General features: G+C 37.4%; 1 protein-coding gene across 1 annotated transcript in view; it reads right to left on the bottom strand.

Annotated features, from left to right (window-relative positions):
• The window catches only part of DNER (delta/notch like EGF repeat containing), a 130,386-nt gene that overhangs the window by 68,569 nt on the left and 45,517 nt on the right, over positions 1-16,300 (bottom strand). Inside the window, exon 2 of the mRNA XM_086468226.1 lies at positions 8,046-8,342. Within this exon, the coding sequence (XP_086324352.1) occupies positions 8,046-8,342 (297 nt within the window). The remainder of the gene's footprint in view (positions 1-8,045; positions 8,343-16,300) is intronic.

Raw genomic sequence — 16,300 nt, forward strand, 5'->3', positions numbered from 1 at the left:
CATTCTGTAAGTCTCACCCAAAAAAAACCCAGGTAGGAGATATTTAAAACAGAACTCACTGGAAAATACACTTAAATGATTTTCAGAAGGTAAAATAAAGAGCACTCCTACACTAATTCCTCTTTAAAATTTAAAAAGTGAGATGGCTACAGTAAAAATACAAACAGACCACCTAAAGTCATTCAAAGACAATCTTAAACAACATTACATACAACTGCAATAACATCAAACTCTTCCAAAATTCCCCTGAGGCATTCAATAGTACTGAACCTTTGTCAGCAAGGAAGCTCATTGCAGAACAGACATAGATACAACAAAAATGATGCAGCTACTTTAAAAATACTCATCAAAGAAAACAAAATCTTCATGCACTTGCCAGAGCCTAAAGTAATTTCAGAAGCTGCTTACAAAGATAAGCTCCTACCTCAGCACAGAATACATTGAAGAGCTGCTCTTCAATGTATTCTTTAGATTTTAAAATGCTAAAATATCAAATGCTGATAGGAAATACAGAATTCCTTTTTACATACACGTTCCATAAGTTTGGATCTAAATCATGTTCTTGTTTTTTAAAAAAGAACATAATATATAAAAACTACATTTCTGCTTCAAATATTTTAACAGTGTTACCTTTCCAAGTCTTTAGATGGGTAAAAGAAGAGCATCATTTGAGAAAGCAAGAGTGAAATCTCCAGAAGAATACCTACTCCTACAACCTCTACCTAGACCTTAACAAGACAGTAGCGATTTGGCTAGAAGACTACCTTACCAGGCCATAGCAGTAGCATAGATGAGATTGCAAAGGCAATCAGGTGTGGTACCTAATAAGAGAGCAATAGACTGTTCTTCCATATTACAACTATTCTGAAAATAATAAATAGTGTGAATTGTACAGAGGCTCTCCTGCCTTACACACCAACCAGAATAATGAGAAATACACTTAATTCAAGAAGTGCTGAAATGCATATATAAATCCCAAGGCAATATTTTTACCTGAGTGCCTTCATTACTTTGTTAAATTATGTGTACTAACCTTTAATTCAACGAGGCTAAGAAAAGTAACATACAGACTCTGTCTACATTTCAGCTAGGATAGATATACACAGCCTCTCACTACTGAAAGTTCTTGGAAGATATTTATTATATATGAAATTTCATAGTATGTTTCTTGGGAAGGTGACCAGACATTTGTAATTCTACAAGGCCTTATCAACACGGGCAGACTAATCCTCAACAGTGCAAAATACAGCCATTCTGCTACTGTGACAGACGCTTGCGTTTCTTTTGTGTCTCAGCTCCCTGAGTTTAAAGAATTGCAGAATGCCTTTACTTCTTGCAAAACATGCCACACTTTCCTCAAACTTAAGTGGTCTGTAAGTGGAATGACCAAATTCACATTAGACTTAGCATTTCCTTACTACCCTATTAATAAGATATTAATATTTCTGAAAACTAACAGATACTTCCAAACACTGGAAGAGGCTTCCCAGGTATCTTGTGGACTCTCCATACTTGGAGGTATTTAAGACTCAGCTGAACACAGTTCTGAGCAACTTGCTCTAGTTGACCCAGCTTTGAGCAAGGGGGTTGGACTATACAATCTCCAGAGGTCCCTTCCAACCTCACCTACACTGTGATTCTGTGAATAAAAATAAACCCAGTTGCTTCCTAAATCTTTCCTGTAAATTACCATTGTAACTTCTGTGACATCACGACTTTCACAAAACCCCACTTCAACATACAGTAGGAGTGCTTCCTTTTGAAAATATTCCCAAAGGTTACACAAATAAGCATGTGCACATGTGTGTGCATACTCATGCGCAGAGATAGACAACTGTGTATTTTTAATAGACGCTTTCCTCCTGTGCCAGCTGTGAAGATTCTCTGGTTAATCTCTTGTCTTTCCATCGCAAAAAGCCATTCTGCTGTTTTTACCTTCTAATGCAGAAACAAAGAAATCTGCACAGTCTTGCAGCCAAAGCAAAGTGGGGCAAATTAGCCTGGAAATTAAATAGAATACACGAATGCACACATCATTTCCACACATCATTGTTGAACTAAATAAGATATTAATACAAACTCATCTTACAGAAAAGATCAGTGCTTAAAAGAAAAAACACCATGCTCAACAATTTAAACATATTTGAAAAGATATTATGTTAAGGGAATTATGTCACATAGCTTAACCTTCACACGACTGTATTTGTTTCTACCCTCCAGAGTTTCATATGGGACAATGCTTGAAAGAAAACCAGAACAGAAAAAAATAAAGGCTTACTTTTAACATATCTCACCAGTGGGAGAGAAAAGCAGAAGTGTTTAGAGTAGGAGTAGTGCCTCTGAAGAACACCAAGGGAAGACTGACAGACAGCATCCAAAAACGGCATCAAATGAAGGAGGCTTGCCAGTTATCGTAGCACTGAAATGTGATGTAAGGAAGGCTGCATATCCACCCAGCAAATTCTATCACTGGCAGTTTGTGTCTTTGCTCATCTGAGCAAAAGCCAATTTTTAGAGTCAGCAATCACACTGCCAAGAGGATCCAGTGCATGGCAGAGCATTCCAATGCATGGCAATCCTCTAGATGACATTATTAAAACTTCGTATTTCTGTTACAGGTTAACAACGCCAATATTACACCAAGAGGTAAATGCTTCAGCAGGCACAGTGAGTTATCTTACACAAATGACACTTTCTCAGATAAATTACCTGGGACAAGATGCCTTCTTGGTTCAAGCTGGCCATCAAAATCAGTGTCAACTTAATAAATCTGACAATCAGTCTGTACTGGTTTTGGCTTGGGTAGAGTTAATTTTCTTCACAGTAGCTTGCATGGTGCTATGTTTTTGAATCGTGATGAAAACAGTGTTGATAACAGGGTTGGTTTAGTTATTGCTGAACAGTGCTTACACAGCATTAAGGCCTTTTCTGCTTCTCAGACTGGGTGGGAGAGTGAGTAAGCAGTTGTGTGGGGCTTAGCTGCCTACTCCCTGGTTAAACCACGACACAATCATTCAGTAAACGTTACTTACTTGAACAAATAATGGTTATTTCTTATTTCAGAGTTTATGGAGCTGTTCTGAATAATAAAGGTAAACACTGTGGACACAAGCTCATTGAGCAAAAATTCCACATTGTCAAATCTTGACATACAGTATATGAGCTCAGGTCACTGGAGAGTAAGCTAGGATGTAAACTTCAACCAAAGTCTGTCAAGTCATACATAGATACTTCTACACCAAAACACTGAAAGGCAGTGAGCACATCAGGTGGTATTTTTTGCTCAGATTCTCAAAGACTTCAAGTTGGGATGATTCCTGAAGGAGTAGTTAAGAATCCAGATACTTTTTAAAGACAGCCCTGGATAACCAAAAGTCCTGAGCCCACCCACCAATATAGATTCAGACAAGAACGGCTTCAGTATCTTCACATAACTGCACTCACCAGAATTTTCTACAGGGTATTTCTGTCCTTAAAGGAGATACAAGAGTTTTGATTTTAGGAAAGCTAGCATTTATGACTATCCATTAAACACCTTCTAGCAATGGAACACACTAAACTAAGATTTGTGTGAACTTTACATAAGTTTTGTTTGAGCATGCTGAGATTTTAGAGATGCTTTGTGTTTTGAAAATAAATAAAATAAAGGGTATCACCTATCCAGAGATGCTTACACTAAGTTGTCTATCAGAATGTACAGAAAGTTCCATACACAAATATTTTAGACGAGAGATGTAGTAAAGTTACAGATTTATCCCAGATGAAAGTTAAGATTATTCTAGCAAAATCCGTTTCCTTCAGGCTCCTTATTTGTTTGTATGATAACTTTTTCTAAAAGGAAAAGAAAATAATAGAGGCTTCCAAAAGAAATCTTATCTACAGGTATAAGAAGAGCTATCCTAAGTCAAACCAAAAGTACACACATTCCAGCACTTTAACTCCAACAGCATTTGTAAGAGGAAATGCCAAGAAAAGAGGATATGGAACAGGCAGGCATATTTCCTCCAGCCTCCATCCATTTCCATGTCAAAGATTTCCCTAAGCTGTGATTTCTAAGGATGGAGTTTCTAAGTATTTAGCAACCTCAAGTGGATTTCTCCTCCATGATTCTCCAGTACGTAAAGGGAACCTACAAGAAAGCTGGAGAAGGACTTTTTACAAGGCCATGCAGTAATAGGACAAGGGTTATAAACTGCAAGAGGGTAGATTTAGATAAGATGTAAGGAAGAAGTTCTTCACTACAAGGGTGGTGAGGCACTGGAACAGGTTGCCCAAAGCAGCTGTGGCTGCCCCCTCCCTGGCAGTGTTCAAGGCCAGGCTGGATGGGGCTTTGAGCAACCTGGTCTAGTGGAAGGTGTCCCTTCCCCTAAAGATTATCTTTAAGGTCCCTTCTAACTCAAATCATTCTATGATTCTATGATGATTCTGTTCAGCCTCCTCCTGCACCCACAGCATACTTTGGCAAAAAATGCACATACATTTAGCAACAGATAAAGCAGTCAAAGATTCAAAGGTCTCTGGTTCAAGCAGAATTATTCCTTAAGCATATTCCATTGCTACAGAGCAGGAGCACTCTTTCAGGATCTTCCACCTGACCCAGCCACACTCCTTTTAAAGGCTTATAATCTACTGACTAAGGACACTTGTAAAACAAACGCTGTCCCCATTGCAAGGAGAATTACTTGTAGCCTCTGACCACTAGCTCCAAAAGCTTGAATCTAAGCAGTAGTATTGCAGTATAAATAAAAGGTTAGACTAGGACTCACGTGCTTAGCATTCTAATTCCTGGCTGCTTACCTGGCAAATAATTTTACTCCTCTGTGCTTCAGTGTCTCCATCTGCAAAATGTGAGTAACATTGCTGATTTCCTTTGAAAAAAAAGTTTCAGAACTATTAAGGAAAAGTACTATCTAAGAGTACAGTACTGCTATTCTTCCAGTTGATTTTGTACACAGAAACCTTTGTTAGATCTGTTAGTTGAGCAGGATTAACGATATGATTTATTTTTTCTTCTGTTATTAGCTAATATATATCTTTTCTACACTGTAACACAAAAGTTCATTGAACTGGGGAAATGTGGATTGCTAGTTATATCTCTCTTGCAAATGGAACAAGTTAGTTGTCCAAAGTAGAAAAAAGGTCTCTTTCAACAGTTGAGGACAAAGATAAATTCCTATTATACTAAAGAAACCAATAGACAAGAATACTTTTCTCTCAATGATCTGTGCTTGTAACCCATAATCTGATTATCAGGAAAAGACTAATTTCTTATAGTAAGAGCTCGCTAAGAAATGAAAACATATCCAAAGACATTTGTATGCTGTCTACTGGTGCAGACATTGCCGAGAAGGTTCAGTCGAGCAAGCACTACCAAGTATATATACCCCTACTATCTAAGGAATACAGAAAAAATGTCCAATTGCAACCATACATCATGCCTCTTTGTTTACTTCTCTCAGGTGTTCATTTTTTGAGTTCCCAAAACTTCCTGGAAAAGCATTCATGGAAACTTTGTCCTTGCAAGACAGTGAGAGCTTTCATTTGGAAATATTCTAGCAAAATTTCTCTCTGAGTAAACAGACAAAAGTGTATGAAGAACATAAGTTCATTTGCAGTATCAGTATAGAATAATGTGAAAAACAGGCTGCTTGGAAGATTAAAAAAAAATAAAATATCATAATAGCAACCTTTGCTGCCTCTGAATCCCAAGGAAGATCAAAACAGCAGATTTTTGCAATACAAAACCTACAGTTACTTTATTTTTTTCCTTTTCAGAGGGCAAGAAAGGATCAAGCTTTGCAAAGCTTTTAAAGCTACAAGGAAAGGTAGTATTTTCCTGCTTAACTCTTTACTTTTGAAGCCTCCACAAAAAAGGCTTTGGAACACAGACTTTCAGGCAAATCAACTCTCTTCAGTTTAATGTAGATCAGATACAATTGTCTTGAATCAGCAACTGAAATATGTTTCTTTCGGTTAAGCATCTCTCTAACTGTGAATTCCAAATAATAGAAGGTCATTATGCTACACTAGAAAGACCGTGAAAAATATAAGACCCATCACAATGTATTATAAACATATCAAAAGAAGTAATTTCATAATAGGGTTACAAGTAATTTCCATGTTAGTGTTAATAATGGAAGAGTAATTGATAACCTATATGCATTTCTCAGGTAACAGAAGACATGCAGAAGAGTGAATTTCAGCTATTAAAATACCCACTTGTGAATGATCTGTTTGGCTAAAACACTTAGTGAATCTACCTAAAACGCAAACCAGGCAGAAATGTTACTCATACAATATCAGCCCACAGATTGAGGAAGACATCTGAGGGAAATCTGGTACAGACAATGGCATGCCCTTAATTGATCAGGACATATGGACCACCCACGCAGAGATGACACTGCATTTAAACTAAGTAATAAAGGCAGATCATTGTTCGTTTCTGCTTCAGTGCTCTCTCCAAGCTCCATACTTGGTGCCTGACCTATGTTCTACTGTAAAATAATAGATACAGCAGATGGAATTCCAAGAAATAAAGCTCTGTTCTCCAGGCAGTGCCCATCAGAACTCCCACTGAAATGGGATACAGCCCTATAACTACTTGTACCTCAGATACAATCTGAGAGTCATAACACATCAAACATGTATTTTACATAGGTTGATTTTACGTTCAAAAATTGATTTAACTAAATGCTACAGTACAAACATGAACAAATTTGGGCTAGCAAAGAATGATGAAAAATATATGCCCGTTCACGTTCTCATTATGTAGTGTGTGAAAACATCTCAGAACTACACTCCTTGAAACACTTCAAAAACAGATACAGCTGACATTTAACCTATTTATTCCTCAGTAAACTCAAATGAAGTTACTTTACTCTACAATGCATTTTTCATTAAGAAAAAGATGTCACAAAAATTTTAATTCTTTGCCTACCGAAATTACAATATTTCTTCAGCAACAAGCTTCATTACCCCTAGGTGTTTGGTATTAAGTTGATCCAAACAAAACCAAATAAAAGGCACTACCATTACCCCCAAAATGGATGTTCACTTCTACAGCAGACTGTTCTTTGGGATTCATTTTGCACATACATAGTTTTATTATAGGTGGGTGATCTCTGGATCAGGTTGGAGACTGCCAGTACCAACTGCTGTAGGAACAGCATATGCAGATGTAGTGGTCTTGCACCTCTGAGTAAGAGAACAACAAATTATCCTTGCCGTAAGGGACTTCAAAGAAGAATGGAGGAGGATGGTCATGTGACAGAATGAACTCAAATCACAAAAAAGCTATCAAGAGAGAAATAATCAATTCTTTGTGAGCAAATATACTTTCTATCTATAATTGGTTTTCATATGTAAAGATTAATATTTAACAGTAACTGGGTTGACTTTGATACTTCTTTTTATTTTTGCAGATAGAGTCTATGCAAGACATCTAAGATTTACTAATAAAACAGTACAAAACAGTAGAAAGCAAAGATCACATTTCTTAAGGATCATATATTGTGTGCTTTCCAGTTGTAGTTTTGCCAGATATTGTTAAGTATATCGTTTTACTGAGACACAATAAATGTTTAAAAGTTTCCTCCACCATCATTGCAGCTCTAGAGTTGTGCATTGTGTAATATATTGATATTTAATCCTCAAATAGCTATGTTTTCTTAACACTGCAGGGACGTATTTTTCAAAACAACATGCGATTATAACTGCAAATAGCAAAAAATTTATTAAAGCTATTGTTTTAACCTTTTGAGTTTCCTAAATTTATTTGAATATATAGCATCACACAAATGACTGGAAGAAACAATAATATCCCATTTCAAAGAAGTAACCAATACAACATTAAGCCCATTACTTTTAACAAATCTGTTTGGGGTTTTTTTGCATTTAATTTTACTAGCCTATTAACTCAGGGCAGAGATAGTATCTTCAGTCCTCTCATGGGTACATGCATGAAATCATGCACAAACGACAACCCAACAATGACAACACTTAAAAGTTCTTTTCTGTGCATTTTTATTTAGACAGAGCATTCTCACCTCTGTTTCATCCCATTTCAGATCTACAACTTTCTGTCCCGCTTTTGGCTGCCATGTAGGTAACATCACAGTTGCTCTTGAACGAGGAAGAACAATGTCAGGTTCCAAGGTGGATGAGACTGGTCTGCTCTGTCTTGGTGACGTCAGCTCTGTCTGTTCAGAGACTGGAAGGCTGTGAAATGAGTGTTCACAGTTTGTTCCCTCATAGCCTTCACTACAGAGACAGAGGTAGCCATCACCGTTAGTGCTGCAGTTACCATGGTGACAGGGGTTGCTGGCACAAGGATCTGAAACAAACTGGGAAAAACATATCATATAGGTCAATTACTGCATATAAAGGCTTTCTTTCCGAGCTTTACAAAGACCGTAACAGGATTCTTTACCCCTCCCATATTTATCTTCTAAATGTATTCATGAACCAAGCTCATCTTTGATGTATCTTCAAGGAAGTAAATTCAAAGGATTAAAGAAGAATATAGATTAATCTATATTAACCACTTTTCTCAGACCATTTAATGCTAATTCACTATTAGCATTAAATACACACATTCAAGCAAAGTGATAAACACAAAATAGGAACATGGCCACTGTTCATAATCAGGAATTTTCAAAAACAGTCTTAAAAGAGTAACCTATCTAGGGAAAACAACAAACATCTTGAAATTTAATGCAGTAACAGAAATAGGAACAGGGCACAGAACTCATACAGATCACCAGGTCATGAAGTAGCTCTGTGTTGTCAGATTTAACCACATCACACCCTATTCATGGACACAACTTCCACTTTAAAACAGCTGGGCCTTTTACCCCCACTTCTTCTAGTGTACAGCAGCTCCAGATTCTGATTCTTTCTCGTGCTGAAAACTTTCTAACAGTAGTTAGAAAGCTGGGGCAAAAATGTGCTTATTTTAAAAACAGGATTTGTAATAGTATAGGACAAGACTGAGCTGAGTGATGTAGGAAAAATCCTGTCCTAGGCTTGCCTGCCTTTTTCTAATTTCTAGCTTAAATTTATCTACAGCTAGTTTGTACTCAGTTTCTTATGTCATCATTGACTTCCAGGTTAAACATCTTTTCCCTCTCCTATGCTGATGTTTGCATCCATAATGCATTTATAGAATACATCCACATTCTTCTCAAGTTTCATCTCACAGACTAAATAAGCCATGCTTGCTCAGTCTCCTTGTGGAGGACAAGCACTCCATTCACATGCTCATTTTTGCACCCCAGACTCCAAAGTTTAGCACTGCCTTTTGCAAATGCATCAATACTTTCATTTGTCCTGGAAATAGCTTCCTTGATATTACTTAAGAAACGTTTGCCTTAGAGCTAAATCACACTGCTGACTCACTGTCATCATTCGACCAACTAAGAGAGCCAAGCAGTTTCCTCAATTTGTCTTCACATTAAAGTGATAACCCATCACTAGAAATGGACATTTTCTCAGTCTTTAAATGCAAATTTCATCCAAGCACCCCAGTCCTAAAGGTTACCCAGTTCTTCCCAGTACAATCTTCCAGTCCTTCCCTGCATAAGCAATGTTTCTTATTATATTTCTCAGTAAAGCACCACAGTTAGTTACTGTTAAATATTTGTTTCAATTATCATAGGAATTATATAAGCTTTATATATCATTAATGTCATAAAAACAAATATTGGGTCTACTCTAGGAATTTTAGCTTTCCATCAGTTCAAAGGCCTGGTGTCAGGCACACAAAATCCTACTATTACACTTTCTTATAGAAAACAGTACTATTATTGACCTCAGCTAGAATTCTTTCTTTGGCTGGAATTTCTGTATACCACAGCCTCTGTAACATTTTTCCACAGAAAACAGAGGAAACATTATTAAGAAAGTTAACTTTGGAGACAGTTGATGATGAATGTCAGATACTGACTGATACAGAAGAGTTAGAGGCCATAGAAGACAGTCCAAAATATGTGGTCTACTTATTTATCTTGTAATTTGGTTACAGCTTTGAATGTTATTTACTTTACACGGGGACACGTCTCATACATATCAGGTGATACATTAGACAACAGGGTCAAGCTCTGACTCTTCTTCATTTGTAAAACTCAACTATATAACGAGTTTATATATACTTAATATATCAAGTATCAAGGAAGTATGGCTTTTTATAATCAGATTGACTTATGTCCTTAAAGTCTCTTTCTCCTGCAAATCAACAGAATATATAAATTCTCAAAGAAGAATTTCTAGATCACTTCTCCGCAAATTAATATTTAAGTGACAAAAAAAAGAGAACAATTTCCAGGAAGGAACAAAACCTAGTTCTGTTCTATGGTTTGTCAATTACATCTTAAGCTTGCTCCCTCTGCCAAGCAGCAGAGATTTCCATAGAAATTTCTTTTTCATTTAAGAGCACTGAAGATAAAAAGTGTTGACGTGTGAACAAAGCCCAGTTCAAAAATTGTTTGCAACAGTTTTTTTCACATTCTAGTTGCTTGGACTATATCTGAGTTTCAAAGACATGCAGCTGTCCTGTCACTGTATAAGCTCTTTACTCATTCTTTCACAATTAATCCAAATTCACATTAATCTGTTTTGGATTAATAAATCAGCACTTATTCTATTCTGAGGAAATTTAATTGTTCTCATTACAACTGAAATACTATTTGCAAACCTAGTAACAAGAAAGAAAAAATAACACTTTGAAACATCCTCAAAGGGCACTTTTTCCCCTTAATGAACATATCCATTCACTTTACAAACAAAATAATAAAAAGTGCTCTGTGATACATGTTATTTGCTGTAAACTGTTTTGAGCTTGTTTGACTGGAAACAGATGTGCTTAATGACAAGCACTGCTTAGTGTTGTCCATGCCATTCACTGGAGAACACTTTGTGCCTTATGGATCACTACTAACCTTCCACACATAGTGGAAGTGAAAATAATGAAGATTGTTTGGTTTAGACGAAGAACAAAAACTTCAGCCACGCACTTTCTCAGAATTGAGATTTATGAAGTACTTCACAGGATTTTAACTTATTGTTCCCTTTTCTGAGTTACTATTAATTCTAGAGTTCATTTTTCTTTCAGTAAGCCTATCAAAACAAATCTATGTCCTTTGTGCACAGAAGTTTTCTGTTGAACTAAAGAAATTTCATTTTAACTAGCAGTTAAAAAAGACAATATAAAATTGATTAATTTCTGTTGGTTGTCATGTTTCTGTGGTTCCTCTACTCCCCTCCAAGAGCTCTGAGAAACATCGTCACATGGTGAACAGCATGGCTACATCAGAATTAAAAGATAGCAAAATTCCAAGGCTTAACCTTCAACAAACTTTTGAAGTTCACTGAAAAATGTAAACATCCTTGGTCTGATAACTGCCAGCTGAACATGAGTATACTGCAAGTCCACAATTAAAAGCTCCCTTTTTTAGCCATTCCCTGTGAAGTTCACAGTATTTTAAAATACTGTTGCACTGAGAAAAGGAGGAAGCAAGTAATATATAACCATATAGCCCACAATTAAATAAGAACACAATATAATCACTACTAAAACATTCCAGATTTTTTTTAGGTGTAGAATTTCAATAATCTTGATTAAGAAAGTATATTTAGTATCTAGGTCTCTTGTTTTCATCCCCATTTCTCTGTTTAAATAGTCTGCCTGTTTTCATAATACATTCATTGACTAAATAGGCACAGTCAGCAGTTGTAGCTGACAGAGCTGAGCTAAAAATCATAAAATGTATTTGCATGCAATCACTATTCCATATGCCTGGACAGTTGTAATCTTTGGAGTATTTTTTCCAATAGAACCCTAAGATAGATGCATACCAAGGTGCCCTTCATATTGCAGTTAATTTTCCAAACATAGACTGAATCTGGTATTAACGCTACATTTGTTTAAGAATCACACTCACAAATATAGATTGTTTGCCAGACAGTCCAATTGTTTCCTAACACTTCAGTTTAAATAAAACACTGCAGGATGTGAATCTGCAAGATCCCTCTGCCGGTACTCCTTGTGGTGACATCAATTTGTCATTTAATGCTCACTCAGCATCTCTTCAGAGCAGTTCTACTTGTTCTACCTGGAGACAGTCCAGGTAGATCCTCCAGAGAGTTTCAAAAAATAGAATGGTAAGCCTATCACTATGCAAAACCTGTCTTCCACCTGCAACTCTCCTTTTAGATTTGTTAGTACAAAACTAACTTTTGGCTCAGTTTTTACTGCTGTTGCCTTCAATCACAGACAACATTATACCAGCTTGCAACTTCAGTAAAATACAGGGAAAAAAACAACAGAGTAAATTCAGTCATATTAGGAATTCGGGGGATTGTTTAAATCCATTCTACATAATGAATGTCAACCTGTCAACAAAGCCAAGCTGCCACAACGTCAAAGGCTGATATTCTACATATGTGTCCAGTAGCACTCACAACCTCTGAAACAGTCTGCAAATATTAAAAGCTGACATAGTCCTAAAGTTTCCAGCTCTTCAATGGCTCCCTGAGATTATTTTTTCCAGTTACAGGATAAAATGTTGTCATTTTCAAATATGTAAAGTGACTTTACCAGTTGGCATTTAGACAGTTAGTTTTTTCATGTGTTCTGGTAAAAACAGATCCTAGGAAAAAATTAAATCAGCAAAACTGGTTTTGCACCTACATTGCTGAAGAAATTCCCCAGTACAAATGCAGACAATTGGTCTTGGAAGAGATCACGGGAATATCCACCGTGTATGTGCTGGTGCAGAGAAAAGGATCAGAGACACTGATTTCAAACTATGCACAGTACATTTAAAATTATCAACTTCTGAATACTTTGGAAAGAACACAATTAAAACCTACAGTCTAAGCTTTTATCAGTTTGGTTTTAATACAGTAAGTAGAAAATTTTTTTTTCTTATAAGCACATCTGAAGTATCGTACTATCTTTGCATATGCATCAATTTATGAAAAAGAGATGGAAACAGATATAAATCTTTTACATAGCAATGGCAATAAAGACTATCTAGAAATGTAATCTCTTTGAATGAATGGTTTAATTAGCTTCAAACAATTATTTAAACTCAGCCTCATTCAGTCCTTCACACAGTGAAATTTTAAATCTCGTTCTATCACACACTAAATATTAACGCCAACTAGGAAACAAAAGACAAGAAAACAGGATAAATTGAAACAGGAAAAAACCCCAGATGTTCCAAAAAGCATCCACAGAAAAAACCACTGAGATGAGTATATCGAACAAATGCATTTTCTTCCATTTTGAGAAAAGATATTGTGTGACTCAGTGGGACTAAAGCAACCTATGTGGGTTCAATTTCTGGCTCTCCCAGAGATATCCTATGTGACCTGAGAACAGTCAGACTCTACATTTGCTTCTTTCCTAACTGTAAAATAGAGATTACACTTCCTTTCTCACACTACCTGTGTTGCCTGGTTAGAAAGCAATTTTTTTCAGGATGGAAAGCACAGAGCCAGATGTAGATAGGAACTCTCAACCAGCAGTGAAATACTAATAAATACAATAAAGAAATGAATGCCTGTACAGCAAGGCTAAATCTGTAATCTGCCACTATTTGGGTTTGTTTCTTATTCTTTATTTCTCTCTCTTTTGTTTCTTTCTGTGGCTATTCAAGCTTCTTCTGAACACTTCTTTGCTCAAATGAACAGAAGTATTCAGAGAAATATTCATGAAAGATTCTTCAAAGTTAAGAAAAATTCCTAAATTATATTATCTTTTCTAATTAACCCATAAAAGACAGCAAAATCATATTGATACTGCATGTTTAGACACGACACTCTTCATCAAAATAACATCTGCTTGAAAACAAGTAGGTTGAAGAATACATTAATTTTCCAACTTTGGCCAACATAACAGAAATAAAGAGTGGCTAACACACTGTGATTATGAGATTAGGACAAACCAGATTTTTTTTGTCTCATAAGAATGTAAAAATTAACCAGTATCAGCACCATGGTGCAGATAGATATCTCCACCTTAAATGGCTGTTACTGAAAATTTGCCTGCAATTACTTTGGCATACATGTTTAGTGAGGCTCTTGGTAAGTAAGTCTTCTACCATGTTTGAAGAACTAGTACTACGTCATAGTGAAACACTGCCTCACAGGGTGCAGTGACCTTTTGCATTATGGACTGATCCAGCCAGTCCATAACAGGAATCGGAATGTCACAATCTGGCATAAGAAAAAAAAAAAGTGCCAGTATGGTGTTATTTCATAGCAATAAGTACCCATATGCTATGAACTATATGAGCTTGAGCCCTGGGTATCACTGACTTTAAAGAATGGTGTGTTGGGTTTGTGTCTGATGGGTTTTGGCAGCAGAGAACAGGGCCGACAGAGGTGGTTTCTGTGAGAGGCTTCTAGTTGCCCCCCCAGGTCCAATTCCAGACCTGCCTCTGACCAAAGCCAAGCCAATCAGCGCCTCTGTGAATAAACACATTTAAGAGAGGAAAAATCTGTTGGGCAAGTCTTTCTTTCTGAGTCTGTTTGGGAGCAAAGAAGAGAAGGGGGATGTGAGAGAAACAGCGCTGCAGACACCCAGGTCAGTGAGGAAGGAGAGGGGGAGATGTGCTGGAGCAGAGGTTCCCCTGCAGCCCGTGGTGTGATGGCAGGCTGAGCCCCTGCAGCCCATAGAGATCAACGGTGGAGCAGATGCTCACCTGCAGCCCATGGAGGACCCCAAGCCAGAGGAGGGAACCGGGCCCAAAGCAGGGCATGACTGCGAGGCAGCCCGTGCTGGAGCAGCCCATCGCCAGCAGGGCAGCAGCCCGTGGGCAGGACCTGCGCTGAGGCGGTTCGCAGGGAGCTGCGGCCCCACGGGAAGGACTCACGTTGGAGAAGTTGGTGGAGGACTGTCTGCCGTGAGAGGGACCCCACGCTGGAGCAAGGGCCCCTCTCCCTGAGGAGGAAGGAGCAGCAGAGACACCTTGTGACAGACTGACTGTAACCCCCATTCCCTGCCTCTCTGCACTACTGGGGGGAAGAGGTAGCAGAGCTGAGCCCAGGAAGACCAGAGGGCTGGGGGGAAGGTGGTTTTAAGACCTGTTAGTATTTCTCATTACCCTCGGTGGTGTTTAAATTAAATTGATGTTTTCCCCAAGTTGAGTCTGCCTTTTGCCCGTGACCACAACTGGTGAGTGAGCTCTCCCTGTCCTTTGTCTTGACCCTCAGCCTTTTGGTTGTATTTTCTCCTCCCCTTCCCACCAATGTGTGTAGGCATGAGCAAGCAGCTGCACCACGTTTAGCTGCCAGCTGGGTGGGCTTAAAACACGATAAACGGGCAGGCCGCAAGGTAATAGAAAGTGCTTTATACAGAGGTCCTGGAAACCAAAGCAATCAGGACTTTCTTTCCCAACCCTCAAAACAATGTAAGCAGGACAAAACATTTATGTAGTACATAAAACATTAATATAGCATCTACATCAGTTTCAGTTATTAGAAACTAACTACAAGCTGCAACTCAGAATTGGAATTAATCAAGATTTAGAAGGCTAATGCCAAGAACTGTATCATACTGAAACTACAATGCAAGCAACTTCTTTCTAGAAGTAAACATTTACTGTTCTCCTTTAGCAATTCTACTCAATGCTCGAACCCATCAGGAAACACATCAATAAATCTAATAAATTACTGCAACCTTTATCAGACAATTCAGAACACGATTCTTTGAAACACCATTAACCATGATCATTTTGGATTGCTTCCAAGCTGCCATTCTCATTCTATGAGTTTTGAATATTCAAAGTAATAAAACTGCCAGTGAATGTAATAAATGGATATAAAACATTTTCTTTACTTCAGTGAAGCAGCAAAAAAAAAAAAAAGCCTAAAGAAATTGTCTGTTTAATTGAGAACCAAAGCATGGCTGCCCAAATCTATTTGAAAAACCAGCAAACATAACAAGGCAAATTTTAAACAGCATGGTAGATTTTAAAAACAGAGCTCCAGCAAATGGCTGTTACCCTTGCATAATAAGCTACCATATATCAACTGCTTTGCTCTACCTATCCTCAGGCACATTCTTACCTCAAGGCATACTGAAATAACTACAAAATAAATTGCGATCACTTTCCCTATCCCTCAACAAAAGGAAAATATCTACTTCAGATTAACCACAGAGCACTGCTAGAGGAGCATACACATAAATAATTATTGTGAAGCACCTTATCATTTTACTCAGCTTTTCTCATCAGATTATTTTTAATAATTTTTTATATATATTCTCCTTTATCCTGTTGGGAAAGGCCATCCAAAT

The sequence above is a fragment of the Leptosomus discolor genome, chromosome 7 (genome assembly GCF_034619465.1).
Source record: "Leptosomus discolor isolate bLepDis1 chromosome 7, bLepDis1.hap2, whole genome shotgun sequence".
Taxonomy (NCBI): Eukaryota; Metazoa; Chordata; class Aves; order Leptosomiformes; family Leptosomidae; genus Leptosomus; species Leptosomus discolor.